The 19,550-nt window shown below is 35.9% G+C and overlaps 1 protein-coding gene across 8 annotated transcripts in view; it reads left to right on the top strand.

The window, feature by feature from the left end:
- The first annotated feature begins 7,040 nt into the window (after positions 1-7,040).
- LOC124359658 (ankyrin-3-like) overlaps positions 7,041-19,550 on the top strand; it is a 210,315-nt gene continuing 197,805 nt past the window's right edge. For 5 of the 8 annotated variants that reach the window (XM_046812588.1, XM_046812582.1, XM_046812581.1 and 2 more), the window contains exon 1: positions 7,041-7,483. In XM_046812588.1, the coding sequence (XP_046668544.1) occupies positions 7,382-7,483 (102 nt within the window). In that variant the 5' untranslated portion in view covers positions 7,041-7,381. The remainder of the gene's footprint in view (positions 7,484-19,550) is intronic. The other 3 variants (XM_046812587.1, XM_046812585.1, XM_046812589.1) reach the window with 2 other exon arrangements.

Genomic DNA, 19,550 nt, shown 5'->3' with positions numbered 1-19,550 from the left:
TGTCACTGAACTCCTCCTAAACGATTGGACCAATTTTGACGAAATTTTGTGTGTTAAAGGGGATTCGAGAATGGTTTAGATTTACAACTATGTCCAGTTTAAATTGTTTATTTAATTATGGTTTTATTTATAATTGTTGTTGATTTTGGAATGTACCTTCGACCCGCAGACTGCGCTACAACACGTAATACAAAGTGAACTGATACTTAACAGCTGTTAGTACTTTCAGCTGAAGTTCATCAAAGAGGCAGAAAGATTTTGTTTACATTTAAAATTTAGAAAATTATTATTGTAAAATGCTTGATTAGTAGTGTAATGCAGATTGCGTAGAAGAAGTTATTGCCCAATTTTAAATTAAGATTGAACCAATGATCAATAATCTATCTAATGCAATGAATACACTATTAAACGCTGTTATAAAAACCACCTAATTGTACAAAGCTGTGAATGTTTGCACATAAGGTAATCGAATTTGGTTAGATCAAAGGTAAATGAAAAGAGCCAAAAGAAGACACTTTATGATCAAAATTGGTTTTCGTTCATACATTTTCTTGATCGGAGCATAAGGCAAACTCCACAATAATACTGGCAATATCTTAGACAGAAAATTAATTTTAACAGATCGAATTTGATTCTTTATAACATAATTAATTTATCAAGATTCATCCATATAAATGAATTGTACTGAATAACTTATTAACACCTAGCAAAAACCATGAAAGATAGAGGGAGGAAATATGGTACATACCTTTATAAAGCGCCCAAGAGGCTCATAAATGAATGACTATCAATTATCTCAGGAATGTTTAGAATGTGACAGAAAAAGAATACGTGAATATAGTGTACTGTTTTTCATCAGGAAAAAATGATATGCGAAGCCGTGGGCAACTACTAGTATGTGTGTGTGTAGAAAACAAATCAAACTAAATATTGAGATAAAAATCCAGATGAATTTTTGTAGGAAATATATTTAGTGTAATACAAGTTAATATTGTCTATTTTTTAATGAAAATTTAGGGGCCATTGTTTTCAGTTTCCAACTAAAAAAATTGTATTATAAAGTTCTCTTTATGAGATATTTTTAGAAATGAATTTCAAAACAAGAATTTTGACACAAACTTTATGAAGCAGTTTACAAGATATTCAAATTTTGAAAATATCATTTGAAAAAATATTAGTGCTGAATACTTTTACAATCGCTATCAACAATAATCACCAAATTAAAAATTTTAAACCACAGAATATGTCCATCAACAGAAATCTAAATTAAGTAATACCCATGGATTTAACCTTGGGATATAAAAATATTGTGTTGAAGCTAATATAAATTGGATTTGGCCAAATAGATTTTGAAGCTAATTAATTTTAGTGTTGTATTTTTTTACAATTTTACTAATTAAAACTTTTTAAAAGTTTTTATAAATTAACATTAATTACAATTTTATCCTCTATAATGAAATATGTTTTATGGATACAGAGTGTTCAAAAAATGGTTCTATAAACCATTTTTTTTTTTTGAGAAAATCAAGCCAAAAGATTTATTGTACTAACATTTTATTGGAACGTTATTGTATTATTAATATGATTACTTTTTCTAACAATTTCAAGAGTTATTGCCGATATGCCAACAACAAATTTTAACCAATTAACGAACGTTATTTTATTTTTATAAATAAATTTTAAATATTAATACAAAATTGAGTGTTATGTGACCATTTTCTAAAAAACTTAAATATGTGCTAAAACAGAAATAACACTAAATCTTTTTATATTTTTAAAGTAAAAACTACATTACTCACAAGAAGTAGACTATATTATATCGGCCTTGTTATGGCCAAAAATAATCCAAAGGGGTATGTAGGTCTAAACAGTCTTACTCATTCCTTTAGGCGTCTTACCCTTGGTTAAGATATTTACTTTAATTTGATTCTTCTTTACATTTTTTCATTTTCGTGTTTTTATGAATAGTAGATAAAAATTTAAGATATATTGGAATTTCGTCTCCAAAGAAATAAAAAACAGGTTATAAGTTGTCACCCCAATTCAACATTACAAAAAGCACTGGCGATAGCTTTCTATTATTTACAACCGTAGCAAATTTCCGTCTACAGTATTGTATGTATATCAACGATGTACACATATCCTGCATTAGTAAGGTCAACATCATTAATTTTGTGGAAGTGACGCATTGACGCAACTGACGATTCACAGCTGATTTTGACGCAACCAGGATGACTGTGGCTGCATCCTGCGTCTGTATTGTTGATCCTGGAACTGCGCTCTGCTGCCCAGGATAATGTAACGGACTGCATAAAATATAGACGTGACTTTATTTTGGATCGCACAATTGTGTCAAGCTTGGCACATTCGTGTAGGCCTAGTTCAAATTTGTACATTCAACTAAATGTCTCATACTGAATAATAAATTGATTTAGCAAGCCTACATTACATAACTATATTAGTATTAATTAACCTCTGCGTATAATTTTAACCATGAGACATGAAATGTAAGATGAATATAAGGAGAATTTTGGAATAAAGGTGTGAGAGAACCGCACTGGTTCACTTTCGTGCATGGTTTTGTATGAGTTGGTTTAAGTAAGGGATTATTTAAATCAAAATGATCATAGGAAACGCTCCGAGAAGATTAAGAATAATGTTTTAAGTAATAAAGAATGTTCAGATGAGCAATATTTTTTGTATTTACTACAGTAAAATGATAGAAAATAACCATTAAACAAGGAAAAAACAGCTGATTGGTCAATGTCCTCGATAACCACCAATTCCAATTTTCGGTGTGACGGTTTAATGCATATAGAGATAAACAAATATAACCCAATTAGTTGTCAGAACAACGATCAGTATTATTCCTTTGTGTCATGATCCTCTCATCACGAGATCTTGAACATTGAACACTCTGTCTGCACTTCTGCATTTCTTCGTTATTTATTGCCTGAAATTTGACATTTACACTGTTTTCATAAAGCCAATTTAAAATTTCATAGTTAAACCCATACATTGCTAACCAATGCTTTTAATATTTGCTGTGTTTATATTTTTTTGTGATGATTATAGAAATTCCCCAAATATAAACAAAAATACACAGCTCTAAAGTTATGTGGTGGAGCAATTCGTATCAAAATTTTTGTAAATAGGATTTATTAAAAGCTTAGCTCAGTTTGAGAATTTTTACTTATTTAGTAGACTCTTCAGTAGGTTTAACCAATTTTGCGTCGGTAAATGAGAAATTAAAAATCATGTCATTGTTTAATGAATTCCAACATCGTGGGATAAAACACCAAGTAATTTAATTTAGCTGTTTTTCAACTTTATGAAATTGTATATTTTAGTTTTTTGGGAAAATTCAAATTTGCCTACTTCCTAAACCTAAAGTTTTTAATGAAAAACAATGGAACTTTGCTTTAATTCCCTTCCAATCAAATCCTTCGCCCAATCAATTATCACAGAAGACCTAAAAATTCAATTGTCTTGTCCGATTCATGTTTTGGTGTTGTGTCACTAATAAATTACCCTCTCACCAGTGGCGTAGCGAAGGGGGGGGTCCAGGGGGTCCGGACCCCCCCGAAATTTTAAGACGTATTAAAAAATAAAGCATGGAGCAAGAGAAAAAAAAGGAGAGTTATCATTTACTCTTGTCTACAAACATTAAATTGATTGATTTAATTGATTAAAGTGACCGTTGTTAAAAATATAATTGTCCTTTCGTTTAAATCAAACGATACTTTTGGGCTCGGGCTTTCGGATAGTGTAGTGTAATCACGGTATTGCTATAGAGCGCGGTCACGTTACGTCGCAAAGCAACCTAAATTGTAACACGGCGAACATTCGACATCAAGCGCTCGTTGTGTAAACAACTACTGGAACAACATGAGTGACATCTTCAAGAAGATGGCACAGCGTGCCTTTGGAAGCGCCGGGAAGCCAGCTAAGAGGCCTAGCTCTCCACCTGCCAGCTCGGCGCCTAAGAAGGTCGCTGCTCCAGCAAAGGGCCTTTTTAAAGGCCACAACGTCACCACTTCTACTGTGACATCTGACCAACCTACGGCTTCGGTTTCTACGCCCAGGATACCCTTGCTGTTCCTGGACAGTGTTCCGAACTGGCCTACCCACGCCAAGAAGTTGGAGGAGTTGGCGCGGGACGGCCTGACGAAAACATTCCACGGTGCTCACTATCGCTTGAAAGTGACCACCGTGGAGGACTTCAGGGCAGTTCAGCGGTACCTATGTTCCAAGAAGCTGCCCTTCTACACTCACAACCTTGGGCGTGAAAGATCGCTTAGGGTTGTGATCAGCGGACTGCCCGACACCGATGATGTGGAGCTCTTCGATGTCTTAACTGACGAGGGCTTCGCCGTCGACGAGGTTGCACGACTTCGGACAGCCAGGGGACCTACCAGGAGCTGGCTGATCACGCTGACCAGGGACAGTGAGCGAGAGAATCCTGACACTAAGCGGGCTTGCCAAATCTACAACGTGACAAGCCTGCTCCATGTCAGGGTCTCAGTCACTGTCTACAAGAAGCCGGTCGGCCCGCCGCAGTGCTAACGGTGCCAAGGTTTTGGCCACGGCTCCGGCAACTGCGGGAGGCCGAGAAAATGTGTCCGCTGGGGGGGGGGGGGGAAATCATCTGAAGATGAACTGCCCCAAAGTCTCGACGGAGAAGGGTCACTGCTGCAATTGTGGCGGCGATCACAACGCCAACTATCGTGGGTGTCCAGCCTACAAGGAGGCCAGAGCGGCAGCTGTCCAATTAGGCCGCAAGTCCCGGCCTACCAAACCAGCGGTGAGGCGATCAACGGCCCAGCCGCCCAAGCGACCAGCGCGAGATGAGTCACCAGCGGACTCCGTATCGGAGAATGAAGCTGACTGAGGACCACATGCCGCAGAAGAAGAAGCGCCGGAGGAAACCCCAGAACCCAGCCAACCGACTTCCTCGCCCGCCGGCATCTGTGGCTGACCTTCCGGTCACACAGAGGCCCAGGGCGACTCCCAGGCAGAAACTAGAGTGGCCACATACACCAGCCACTCTGCCGCAACAAACGGAGGCGCCAGCAGCTGATGCAGCATCAGAACCAGCCGCCCCCGCCCAGCGCAGCCTACAAGCCGTCTTGAAATAGCTGCGCAGCTGACCGCCCTCACCCGGCTCTTCAATGAAGCTGTGGCCTCAGTGGCACACCGACCAACTGATAGACTGCTGCAGGAGCAAATTGTACAGTTGACAGGCAAGTCATTGAGTTCAACTGCTCAGATACTGCCCACAGACCAGGAGGAGCGCCCAGAGGCCATCCTAGCGACCCGACTTGGACTTGGACAGTTTAAATTAGCGACCACTTCGTTCAAATTCGTCTTGGGGACGTAAAATGGCTGCTTAGAATTAAGTCACGACGTTTATTTTAGTGTCATTAAACTGTAGACGTGTATATAATTAGTATAAGTAGTTGAAGTTACTGTATAATCATTAGAGTTTTTCAGGTGTATTTTATTTCCGACCAAAAGTGATTTTTTGGATTTTTTCCGATAATTATATACTCGTCTACAGTGTAATGATACAAAAAATCGTCATTATAACTCATTCATAAATACCTCAATCAGTGAAATCCAAAGTAGCCGAACTTCTAATCAGTAGAGTTTTTTCGGTACATTTTCCGACCGTTAGTTTGATCTGTACCGGAGCAACGCTCGAAAATTTCCCTCCTTTTCTAAAGGGTTTCGGCCGTCAGTGGCCCAATGTCCCCGAAGGGGTATTTCATTTTTTCCACAGAATATAGTTGTGTCAATTATATGCTTGAGTGAAGCTCTGTTTTGTTCTTTTTCTTTCTTATCCAGTGAATCCAACGTCACTTTGGAGCCTTATACTCGGCCAGAATCGAACTTCGTAAAGTTTCTGTAGCTATACAAGAAAATTTGTGGTACTAGAGTTGCTGTGAGAGTTGAATTTGCCTATTACATCTTTCCACTTTCTATAAGGCGTAGTTACTAAAGCTCCATATTTTTGGTATTTACCTTTTACCAGTGAACTCATTGGCAAATAACACACAAAACGTCCCCCGGATCTTCCAGTTTCGGACCCCCCCCGAACGAAATTTCTGGCTACGCTACTGCCTCTCACCGTTATATTATATAAATGTTGTTTGTTAATTACGTTGTGTTTTACAGCGTTTTACATTTATATTTTTGCTAGTTACAGTTTGTTTAACGCATATTTATGATGAATACTACTATTTTACATAAAAATACTAGTTTGTTATGTGGGTTAATAATAAAGCCATGCTTGAAATTAGGTTTAATAAGTTATCACATGCAAATTAGCGGAATTCGAATGGGGTGAGTGAACTAACTTCTTGTAATACAAATCGATAAACTTTATCCTATCACTATAAGGAAGTACTGAAATACTTTAACGATTCTGGAAACAACTAGAAAGTGTCTAAACGTAATGTAATACCAAAATATCATTATTTAATTACCTTTTTATCAAATTACTTGACTAAAAAATATGGTGCAGTTAAAACATGAATAAAATGTACATTTATAACATAGAAAAATTAAAAAGTTGTATATTTATTATTTTAATTATAAGCATAATTAATATAAACTAATTAATATATAACTTTTAACCTAATGCTTACTCATATTATGTAGTTATAATTATATTCCTCGATATAGTTTCTATAGACAAACTCGATGTAACACTGCAATGCGCTTTAGTACAAATGAACAGTTCTGTGCATAGTAGTGGACGGAGATGGTTTTCTCTACTGCCGGTAGATGGTGCGAACGTCCAGATTTGTGACAGTTATCGATTTCTTATAACTAACATCCGTTCAGTGTTCTTGACAACGAATAATTTTGATCAGGATGAAATAAGAGCTAAAACTTGAACACTGGAATGTATGAAATGATTTATCCAGCCTCTGTTGTGATTAGTTGATAGGAACTGTGGTGACTGGTGAGAACAGCAGAGCGGGAGGGAGTGGGGGACCGGGAAGCATTCTCGGGCAGGACGAGAAATCGCGAGACCAATTCCAGTTTGTTGTCGTTTGACAGCTTTGTATGCGGCAGGGCAGGCGTAGCGGTAGCGTACCTTAGTTATCGGGGATTTCTTCAGTCGGTGGTTTGAGTTTGGTGAAGTTAGAGTGTCTGTCTGTGAACCAAGACGTATAACTCACAGTAGTGCTTTTGTTTATTTTGTGTTAACAGTGGTTTGTGTTCGAGTGATACTTTATGGAATCGTAGCTTTCTGTTCATTTCTAATGGTTTTTATTTTGGCATGACAGTATTGTACGATTGTAATTATTGTGTTTCGACGAGAATTTAGTTTAGTTTATTTTGTTTGGTTTGAATTCCTGATTTCAATATTATGCCGGCAGCAGAGATGACAATGACGACGGACGAAAAGGAACCCGACAAAGCGCCCGTGGTCAACGGTACGGAAACGTTGCCTCGTCAGACTGGAAAACAGGTAAACAAAAATAATGCTTAAATAATTTTACCCCTCCCCCACCAGGGGATAGTGACCTTCAAAGGGTGGTCGATTGATTCAACACATTCTTGTGACTGTATTCCGCACTCATCCTCGAGCGATAACACTTAACTCGGCTGTTAAATTGTTCAAATCTCCTGATTACAGAAATTTAACTGAATGGTTTTTACTTTATTTATTTTATAACAAATTTTTGTTGTAATATTTTGTTAATTAGTTTTAATTTTTACATTTCACATGTACACATTAGAAATCTTATAAAATAAAATAAACAAAATAACGATTATTTAAGTTGAGGAAAAAGTTCGAAATTCAGCACGTGTCTGAAATTAAATCATGACAAACAGGTTTTAAGCAAATTGTTGTTAAGTGGGTCACGGTCACAACAATCAAGCTAATTGTTGCCTATTGCCTTTTGTAACGAGAAATTACCCGTTTATGTTCATGTAGGTTGTTTGTTCCGAAAAAAATGTTTAGTCCTATATCTTATTCGGGGCAGTTGATTTACAAACGTGCATTAATTTATTGCAAGATTTCCTATAATTGTAATATTATTCCTGAGCAGATATATTAAATGTAATGTTAGCAAATTGAAGATTTTTTCTCTGATAGGCCAAGTTACAAACTTAAATACTGCTTTAAATAAATACATATTTAAGTTTAAATAATTAAGAGGAGCTTCATCACAAAGCCCATTTTATGCAGTAGAAACCAAAGAAATTAAAAATGACTGTTTCAACATTATTTAAATTTTAAACAAATTACTATATTTTAATTATATCCTGATTATTTATACCGTGTTTCCTATTAGGCAGTGCATTTAATAAATCATACTTACTTTCATACCTGATACAAGTGTAAAATGGAAATAAATTATTTTTGTCATCACTTTTGTTATACTTACTATGTATATGAATATGAAATAAATTTGTGTTACAGTACTCTAGGAATACTAAATTATGATGATTAGATGAAAAGTTTTAGTTAAATAACAACTTGTAATAAAAAATATTCGGTCACGTTATTTAAAAGTTGGATGAAAGAAATACATATTATATAAATAACTGGTTTGTAAACTTCTGAAAAACATCATACAAACTCACCAAAATGCTCACATCGATTTCTAGACTGTCTAAACATTACGATCGATTTGTTAAAACCGAATGCATAAGATTAAAATAACAATATTTGAAGCAAATGTCTGTGTTTTAATTACATGTGGCATTAGTTTAGTTATTAAGTAAATTGTGCTACTCTGGAAATTTATACTGAATGTAAAAAAGAAAGCCACAATATATTATGGGTATGCATCAAATCAGTATTACTTTACAGAATATTTGTTCTGCCATATACATGCACCAATTAGTTTTATCAGTCCAACACTTCTGCTGAGGGAGCCCATATTATAACAGGTCAAACTTGATAAGTTAACTGACAGGAAACTGCATAGCTAATCTATTAGCACAGCACTACAGAGTGACTTATATTCAATAAGAAAACTATTATGGTCTGAAGACAAATTCGTAGTAACAAATTTGACTATAGATTATGCTCTGCAATGGCAACCAATAATGAATGAGCTTCACCACAGTCATGTCTTGTAGTTATACTTTCAGAGAGATTAAATGTCTATTTTTACATTGTTTAAAATATTTTGTAAACAATAATATATTTAAAATTTAAATGTAAATTTTTAGAGTAAAGGGTGTCAACATTTAAACACAACACAGAATAAATTTATTTAGAAACCTTCTTCCCAATAGGCTAGAGTCAGAGTGTACAATAAACTCTCCAAATATATCAAATTAAAGCATGCATTCAAGAGGACGCATAGGACAGTTTTTGTTGTTTTTTATACACAGTGAATGAATTTACAGGGTATCAAAATAACAAAGATCAAAATGTAGGATTAAACAAATTTTTTAATGTTATGATGTAGAGATCTCCTTAAGTTATACAATGCTCCAAACGTTATGAAACGCGCTAGAAAAGAGTGGATTCGTCGTGCGAAAACGTGCATTGCTAACAACGGAGGACACTTTGAGCAACTATTATACTGACGGCGAGAGAAAAGAAGAGACCTGGATTCTGGCTTATCTGAAATTTGCAGGCGTTACTACTAGTATGTTGCCGCGCCCTGTTTCGTAATTCCATTATTGTTTCACTGTTCCATTGCTAGGATAAACAATTCGCAGGGTTGGCTGTGGGGCGAAGCGCCTGAAATTACCGGGCGGCAACACACTAGTACACAGCTGTGCGCCGGCACGGGCCAGGTCTCTTCTTTTCTCTCGCCAACAGTAGGTGATTATTACAGTTTTATAAAGGTAAATACATTTTATGTTAATGTTCAGTCTAGAATAAATGATCAGCTGTTACTCACAACCTAAACATTAGTTAATATTTTATGCAGATAAGAATATGCATTTTTGTGCGTCTGTTTTATTTTTAAATAAAGCTAAATTTCAATACCTATTATTAATTTTTTTCCTAAGTAATTCACATGAATCTTTTCAGAATTAAATGTTCTACAAATCTGTTTAAGAAAAAAATTACCTTTATTTAACATTTATGGAAGTAATCTTACGTTAAACACAAAAATGTGTTATTTCTTTGCACCAATTCTTGTGTTTTACGTAAGATATCTCTGAAAGTATTGCATTTACAGCTCTGGGACGAATTTTAATAAATTTGTCAGATATAAAAACATAAAAAACAATCGTATTTGTATCTTTGTAACTACCTTTACCATTTTTATACGGCCTGACTTCACCAAGGGTTCTGAAATCCGGGCGAAATCTTTCGCTAGGCGTAACTCGCTAACGAAGCGTTTCCGGGCATGGGTTCTGAAATCCGGGCGAAATCTTTCGCTAGGCGTAACTCGCTAACGAAGCGTTTCCGGGCATATGGTTATATGAACTTTTTTACTTGTTTTTAGCTATAGAATAAGCTCTCGAGAGAATGCCGTTTAGTTTTGAATCACCCTGTATATTGTATCGTTTATTTCTAATGAAAAATTAAGTTGCAATCCAAAGACTAATAAAAAATAGGACTTAGTTCTATAATTCCAGTAAGAAACCATAATGAACTAAAATTTATGTAATTAATTTATTTATCAACCGATTTACATGTAAACAAATTTGGTATCGTTAAATTTGAAATAAATGATAATTCATTCAAATTTTCGATAGTTTAAAAAGTGTTTGCGACATTAAGTTTGAAATGGAAAGTTAATGTGTTTACTATATGTATTTAATGTAGGCTATCTTCAATGAACTTAATATAAATGCCAAGTTTCATGTTATTTCTAGATGTTCTGAAATATGATTAAAAGACCACTTAGTGTAGACAAACATACACTAAAGGAAGCGAGATTGGACATATGTTCATATAAATTTTTGTGTTCAAAGCTCTTGCGAAACACTCTTTAAAGTATTACATATATTATATAATATATATATATATATATATATCTCGTGTTCGCAAGAGCTTTGCACACAAAAATTGTATAATACTATGTAACATAAACTATTATGTTAATAGATTTATTTATCTGTTTGTATTTTATGTTTTTGGTTATGTTATATGTTTTCATTTTGTTAAATTAAGCGCAATGCGAAATATATAGCACAGTACATCAGTACTAATATGTTGACCTTTATATATATATATATGTATACATCTAATACATTTCCTTCCAAAGCTATGCGGGAGCATGTCAGTTATATTTTCGTCATTATATAGGATGTTTAATTTAGTAAAACATGGAGGGCACTCTATCACAGATTGCCAATGTAGCTATTAGAAAGCAGGTTTGCCACATTACGAAAATCAAAGTAGAATTCCCACTTTATTAATTTTTCCCACTTCTATGCGTAGGCCTATACTATTTTAGCAGTTGAAGGTCCTTTTATAACCATATGCTAACTAAATATTTCTGTTATAGGCCTCTGTTAATAAAACATTCTAGGAGAGTAGGCGGCTACTTTAGTTTAAAAGACATCTCATGTGTTATAAGATATTCTAAAACAAATTATTATCAACCAGAAAAACTAAATATAGATACTAGACTTAAATTTTTAATCATCATGAAGACAAATTTAAGTCATGTATTATGTGTTACCTACTACACAAATTCAGTTGTTATAGTTTCCTTTAAGTTTTGCTAGCTCGATAATTATACATTTACTTGCTGCAGGAAATCTAAAATGTAAACAAACCATTATAAAAGACAATCCGTCTATGTTTCTAGTGCACAATACCCGTGTTTTTGCAAGATCACAAAATTTCCAAAATTGGATACGTAGGAAAATAAGGACTATGTTGTTATTTGGTAAAGGAAACGAGAGTTGTAAGTTGAATTTACTCGTTCCTCCGATACTGCGTTGTAACAAAGTTCAGGGATAACGAATGGGCGAGCGATTAATACCTGTTGTGTACATCGATTTTAGTCGCTTCCTTTTTACCTGACCTGGTTCGTATTGAAAGAGTAGTAAAAAATCACAACTGCGTAATTTGGTGGTGGGGTCTTCTTTCTCGAGGCCTTTCTTCGAGGGCAGCCCGTGCCTTTCACAACGTGCCATGAATATTAATAGTTGCCCGGCATTAGCATATGTTGCATCGGGCCTCACGCTCACCGCCAGCCGAGTTGTGGTGATCTATTACCTGGTCTTGCAGCAGCGGAGCTTTCAAAACTGTGTAACACACATTTTTTCAGACTGGAGTGCATATCAATCCACAAAACTTTTAAATTAAAAGCCATTTTTATTGCTGCTTCAAAAATCACAACACGGAGAGTTCTCTTGATAAGCACCTTGCTTCATGGAGATTAAAAATAATGTTACTATTATCTTTGAAAATCCCGTTATTACCGGATGAGAAAGGTCTCTAGAAAGTATAAGCAATTTGTGGGCAAATTATTGAAAAGGTGAATATAATTGCATACCGTGTTGTTTTGTCACTTACACTCTGTTGTTCTTAATTATATTTTTACGAACTGAACAAATACACGAATATGAACTGGTGTCGAAGTCATGTGACCTCTCTGACACCCCGTCTCTCTGTGTTGGCCCAGCGGCGAGAGGCACGGCAGCTGGTCAGCACCTGGTCTTTTCTATAGGTTTGTTGAGCGGATGCGGGTAAACACCCGTGTAGCTTCGTCTAAACATACCGAGATGTCTCTAGGTAACACATGCAAGGTCCTGGACCCTTGCAGACTCAATCCCAAGGAACAGCGGAGAACAGAAAAATAATCAATTTAATTCTAGATCACGTTTATCAGCCATTTCATTGTTACGGACAATTTAATGTCCGACGAATTTGAAACGTTTTTAGGCGTTTTTGACAAATTTGAAATGTAGATGTTTAAAACCAATGTTTTAAATTTGTATATTATTATAGCCTAAAAATATTTATGACAGGTTCCTGGAATGTTTTAAAGTATTTCTTGGATTTCAATTATGTTAAGGTTGGTACTATTTAGACCTTGTACATCAAACTGTTAAATATAATCCATATTCTTGAGAGTTGAAAAGTAAATAAATATTTTTAAAGTTATTTATATGTTACATTTTCAAATTTTCAGTTTAATACTGCAGCAGCTGTAGTAATCGTTGATTTTCATATATAAGTAACGTATGGGACAGAAGGTAGACACCAAAGAATAAACCATAAGAATTCCCTCTACAATCAGCCGATTGCACGTTAGGCCCCGGGCACGATACGAGCGGTGAATGTCGTACAAACAGTAATCGGGCAGGGTTTGGCGGTGCCTTCGACCCTAAGCGGCGCCGCTCACTGTCGCTCACCGCTCAAATCTATCGTGACACCCCTCTTCATATTTGCACGCCAACATATGGGGCCCGATTGCAAAGCGGTGGCAGAGCGGTGCCGCTCTGACGTTCGACGGTCGACGCTCACCGAGCGTTTCGTGCCCGGGGCCTAAAAGCGTATATTCTGAACTTTATAGCCATAAAAATTGAAACTAACAGCTGTTATTGGTAATTTGGTAGCATAATTTACATTAAAAAATCACACTCATAAAAATAAATTTTTAAGAATATTAATGATTTGATCAATTGTACATAATTATCCATTAGAAAACAATTTACTGTTAAAGTATTTTTTCTAAGATTTTAGTTTTTCACCATTGAATGACTGATATTGCAAATTTTCACAAGGGTGGGCGAGAGGGGGGGAGGGGGTCGATAAGATAGAATATAGTGGGGTATTATAATATTATAATAAATTGCATCAGATTTCTTATCAGTATGGTGTTATTTTAGTTGTTGTATTTCCATATTATGTCAACATGCATACTGTCAGGCGATGTGATCAGACTGTACTGGTGGCCATCTTCATAGTAGCCTCATAGGAGCAATGTTAATTTTACGACCTGATTTTTAGTTCTAGAATTATGGGACATTTTAAGATATAAATTATATGTATCCGAACTTAAAACAAAATCTTTTTATACATTTTCAACGGGTTTCCAGAAAAGTATCAAATGCTGTTGTACTTTATTGTTTAGATTCTCAAAAAGTATAAACTTTACTAGAAAATTAAAAAAAGTGTATAGGTATTTAGTAGGTTTCATCTTTAAATGAAACATCTCCCAATGCAATGGTCAAAAATAAGGACATAAAAGTGCACAAGATTTATCATCATTCTTTTGGAAAAAAACTCAAGGTCGTTTTCACTACAGCCTGTTCGTATTGTTTGGTTAAAATAAGATGGCTTACTGAACTGTATCAATGGAAATAAACTGTTCTGACCTTAAAAGTGAATTTAAACGTGCTTTTAGTATGAACAATAATTTATTTTATATTGAGTGAATTATAAAATACAAAACACAAATTAGACAAATGTAATTTACATTTTTGTAACTTATCAGTCGGCTTTGGTGAAACGACCTTAAGTTTTCTCCCTATAAGATCAATGTTTTCAAACCTCGTGCACCTTTATGTCCTTATTTTTTTAATCGTAATGTAATAGAATACGTTAATATGTATCCTAACCCCTTTTCGTTTTTTATGTATACTTCTTTAATATTAAAATGATTAAGTACAAAACGACTTAAGATCTATTTTCTAAATTACCAATAAAAATATTAAAAACTAAAAATCAGTAGGTTGCGTAATAATTATAACTTTAAAATGAGAATCCTCCCATAATTCTACGGCTAAAAATAAGGTCGTTATTGTGCATGCAGTTTAACATCGTTCTCAATGGGGCTAAAATCAAGATGGTCGACACTACCATTATGGAACTTAAAACTTGTTTTCATGTAATCTTCTTAAGTAATATTTTAACCTCCCTCCAAGTGGAGCGTTTGAAATCTGTCACTGTCACAGACTTGACTCCTGAAATCTGGAGGAGGCGTTTGTGTTCATATTTTAATTTTTATTCATTCGATTTTGAAATGTATTCATCCGTTCACTTCCCCTTCTACCTTATTACGAAAAATATTTCCGGTACAATAGTGTGCGGACTGCATTATAAACATAAATTAAATGGAGTAACAATTGTGAACAACATTCTCTTTCACAACATTCATTAAAACTACTTTAAGGTCATTGTTTTTCGTTCTAGTCTCATTATATTTATTGTTGTTAATTACTTTCTATTCTCTAGACTGGTGTATAAATCAAGGATTTGTTTTAGTGGAAGATTTCTTTCCGGATCCAATACAAATGATGTAAGATTCAGCTGGATACCAATACAAAACTAGATTTTGAAGTGGCTTGCGTAGATTCTTACTTGTAAATGAGGTATTTACGGGAGAACGGATGAGCATTCAATGGACATAGAGTGCAGCAGTGGTACTGTATGTACTCGACGTACATTCTAATGGTGATTGCGTAAAAGTGGTAGAGAAACCATATAACAACCATCAACTCATCGCAATTCAGTGATTTGTGTGGCGATTGTATTACTTGTTTAGAGGTCGGTGAACTGGTAACAACGTTGCCATGGGAATCTCACACTAACAATCAGACTGGCGTGGGGTAATCGTTTTATTATCTGGCATTCTCCTCGCCGCCGACCCGACGTAATGACATCGCAGGGTGCCCGGTCCGTGGGTGCGCTCTCTGACACTCATGGGTGCTCGTGATGCAGACCACGTCCTCACGGCTCCTCTCTAACCCCTGACCATAGCCGTTACTATTGTTCGTGGTGTAATGTGACTCATATAGAAGGCGTCCAATAGGCTTACGTGACTGTTTTAGTTTTACTTGCAGCGCGCTTTAACACGAATATTAATACACTCGTGTAATGTGACTCGTAGTCCAATAGGCTTACATGACTGTTTTAGTTTTACTTGCAGCGAGCTTTAACATGAATATTAATACACTCGTGTAATGTGACTCATAGTCCAATAGGCTTACGTGACTGTTTTAGTTTTACTTGCAGCGATCTTTCACACGAATATTAATACACTCGTGTAATGTGACTCGTAGTCCAATAGGCTTACGTGACTGTTTTAGTTTTACTTGCAGCGATCTTTCACACGAATATTAATACACTCGTGTAATGTGACTCGTAGTCCAATAGGCTTACGTGACTGTTTTAGTTTTACTTGCAGCGATATTTTACACGAATATTAATACACTCGTGTAATGTGACTCGTAGTCCAATAGGCTTACGTGACTGTTTTAGTTTTACTTGCAGCGAGCTTTAACACGAATATTAATACACTCGTGTAATGTGACTCGTAGTCCAATAGGCTTACGTGACTGTTTTAGTTTTACTTGCAGCGAGCTTTAACACGAATATTAATACACTCGTGTAATGTGACTCGTAGTCCAATAGGCTTACGTGACTGTTTTAGTTTTACTTGCAGCGAGCTTTAACACGAATATTAATACACTCGTGTAATGTGACTCGTAGTCCAATAGGCTTACGTGACTGTTTTAGTTTTATTTGCAGCGATCTTTCACACGAATATTAATAGACTCGTAGCGTTGCTGTTTGATTCAGAAAGAACAAGTAAAAGGAGAACAGTCACTCTTCCATTGTGCACATTTTATTAAAATATCCCTTTGTTAGAGAATGAATACTATACCAGTTTTGGTTGTTTTCGTGAAATTCTAACTAATTAATTAATAGCCCATACAATAGTCATTGTTGTCATTTTAATATAAGGGCAGTCACTGCGTCATACTAATCTAATCGAAATAGCATCAAGCCTCTAAAATACTAAAACCGCCAGCAGTTGAAATTTACATGGATCCAATTATGATATAATCTATGAAGAATGTGTACTCCAGGAACAGTAACTTTTAGTTACAGAACCCTCACAAACTAAATGAGTTACATATTGTGAATTTGAAAGATGTTTGTAGACTGATGTAGGTACATAGAATTAGTAAACTTATTATCACTTTGCAATGAATCGCATACAATCACCAAATTAGGCTATTGATGTCTTAGGGATTCTTTAATTATTTGAAGTACCAATGGACAATGAGGAACTTAGAGCAAATCAAAATATTAATAAATACATCTGCATTACAATGAATCGAAAGTGTTTCAGTGTGTAATATTCAATATAGATACTAAGAGCTTCTACGACCAGTAAAAATTGATACGAGAAATGTAGGTATTGTTAATAGGCAAACATGTCACAATAATCGAACTAGTTAAGTCCTTGCGAAGTAAAGTCTTTATTAGGACTGTTACAGTTTTACTAACGTTTTTCATTGCCAACCTCTCCAACCGTCGCGTCGCGTCCCGTGCTGTATTAGCCGTGCTGAACTGAGGACGACAGTTCCTTTATGTGCTACGATATCAATAAACAACGCGCCCCTCGGCGCAAGAGCCCTCCGCTAAGTCATCTATATCTCGTGAATTATGAACCCTTTCACGCAGGGTTGATCACTTCCTCCCCATCCACCCTTCACTCAAGCTGCTTGATGATGTCCTGAATTTTGGTGATGTCAGAGTTGTACTCTTCATAACAGGCTTCGTAATTCTTGTCAGTGACTGTACCAGAATATATGTTAAGAAAACAGTATATGATTTGAATAAAATAAGGATGATCGATATGAATAAATTACTCTTGTTTCAAATTTCACGCTGCGTTTATGGTTAATGGTTAATTCCGGTCTGTATAGTACAAATTTAGGAGTTAAGTATGAGGTAGACTAAACACTTAAATTTTATTAGGGATTGTTTACTTTTTCTAAACATTGATATTCAAACTGCTTTGTGTATATTTAGGTTATATTCGAAATAGATTAGTATTTGCAATGAAGCGTTCTATTTTCTACGCGTCCATATTACCAAACGTCTCATATTACCACATTCTATAAGTATCATCAAAATCCCATGAGCTAAGAGTTTCGCAAGGTGTAACTGGAAGTAGCTTATAAAACAGCCGTGTTATAATCGAGGCTGAAGTTGAAAGAGGATATTTTTTGAGAAGACGGTTTCAGTTTTTAAGCCAGGTACCTTTAATGAAGAGGCACAAGTGCATCTGTTCTCGTAATAGCCATCCATGATAACCCAATGATATTTCGAGTGCGAAGTACTGAAGTAGAGAGGCAGGGCAGTTCCAGGATGAGATCATCAACAGGTTTCTGTCGTGCCTGGACCGGTTCGCCCGTTCCCTCGGCGTTTAGCTCTCTGATCTGTTCCGTTCCTCTTCGACTCCGTGCCGCTGCCGCTGCCGTCGCGACCGGGACCAAGCGATAATCACCAGATTGTAGGTTTTGCTTTGCGGCTTCACCGTGAAGAAGACGAGGTGTGAAAATGGGCACTCGTCAACACGTGTTAAGCTATCGTTTAACTTTTATTAGGTTATTCAACGTTGGGTATTCCGAGCATATAACATGTTCAGTCCAAGGTGAAATCTCAGTCGTTGCAAGACTGCATGGAGGTGGTCCATGGCGAGATCTATGGATGCCGTACATTCTTATCCGAGTTATCTTGGAGAAGAGGAGACAGGACAGGTATCTGCACCACCGGTATGTGTGGATATTTCTGTCTAGACGTCTGTCCGTCCGCCGGACGCCTGAGCTAGCCAGGGGCTTGGCTTCGGGAAGAGGAAGTGGTCCTTTTTGTGTTGGTCTCGGACTGAAGTGTACTACTTTTAGATCGGCTAATACTCTTACAGAGCTGTAGCAGCTTGTATACGAGCGACATTTCAAACAAAGAGATAATTTATTATTCGTACATGAACCAAAACCATAGAACTAAAAACATAGAAATGGGCAATAGAACTAATTGGACAGCGTTATTGTTACAAGAAGGACTTATATAGAGGGATGCTGGAGATAACGGTATGCTTTTAAGGTGGATAGTTGACAATAATGTATCGCGAATGCGTCTCGTCAAAATATCCTACAATAAATTAATGAGTTATTTGTTCGTACCTGATCCTTCGAAGATTAACAAAATATAACTAGACCATACGAAAGCCAGTTCAAAATCTTTTATTTGAATCTAAGATTTGAATCAGTCTTGCTATTGGATTATAATATCTTATAATAATAAGACAACATACTTGTTACTTTCATATATTTTATTTTTTATGTCCTCAACAAAAAATATAGTACTAACAATAAATTTCAAAAACTTGGGGATTTGCAATATATGCAAGAACTAAATTAGTTTCAAAGTATCTGTAGGCAGCAATATCAGGCACAATATTTTCCAAAATTCCAGTGGAGTAGGCCCTACCGCTCTCGTTTCTATAAAACATTGCACACCCTAGATCTCATAATAACCTTTATCACTTCTCAATTAGTCAATCCTTTTTACAGCTATATTTACATTGTACCTGGTTTTGATAACATTATCAGCGTATAAAAGACCAGTTTTCTACCAATGACAGTGACATCGATTCGATTTGCTTCACAAATGACCTGTTTGATGCTCCCAATTACTTTTCGGGTTGTCCAATTAGTTTTCACGGTTGGAGAGCAACTGATTTAATCCATTAGAGCCACAGTCGAGCTGTAATTTGTCCGTGGCAGAGGTAACCTAACCGACCAAACCTCACATACAGCTGAGATTAGTGTGTGGTTAGTTAATTGCGTCTTTGTTT

Source organism: Homalodisca vitripennis, chromosome 4 (genome assembly GCF_021130785.1).
Source record: "Homalodisca vitripennis isolate AUS2020 chromosome 4, UT_GWSS_2.1, whole genome shotgun sequence".
Lineage (NCBI taxonomy): Eukaryota > Metazoa > Arthropoda > Insecta > Hemiptera > Cicadellidae > Homalodisca > Homalodisca vitripennis.
The sequence above is the reverse complement of the archived record's forward strand: the minus strand, read 5'-3'. Positions and strand labels throughout refer to the sequence as shown.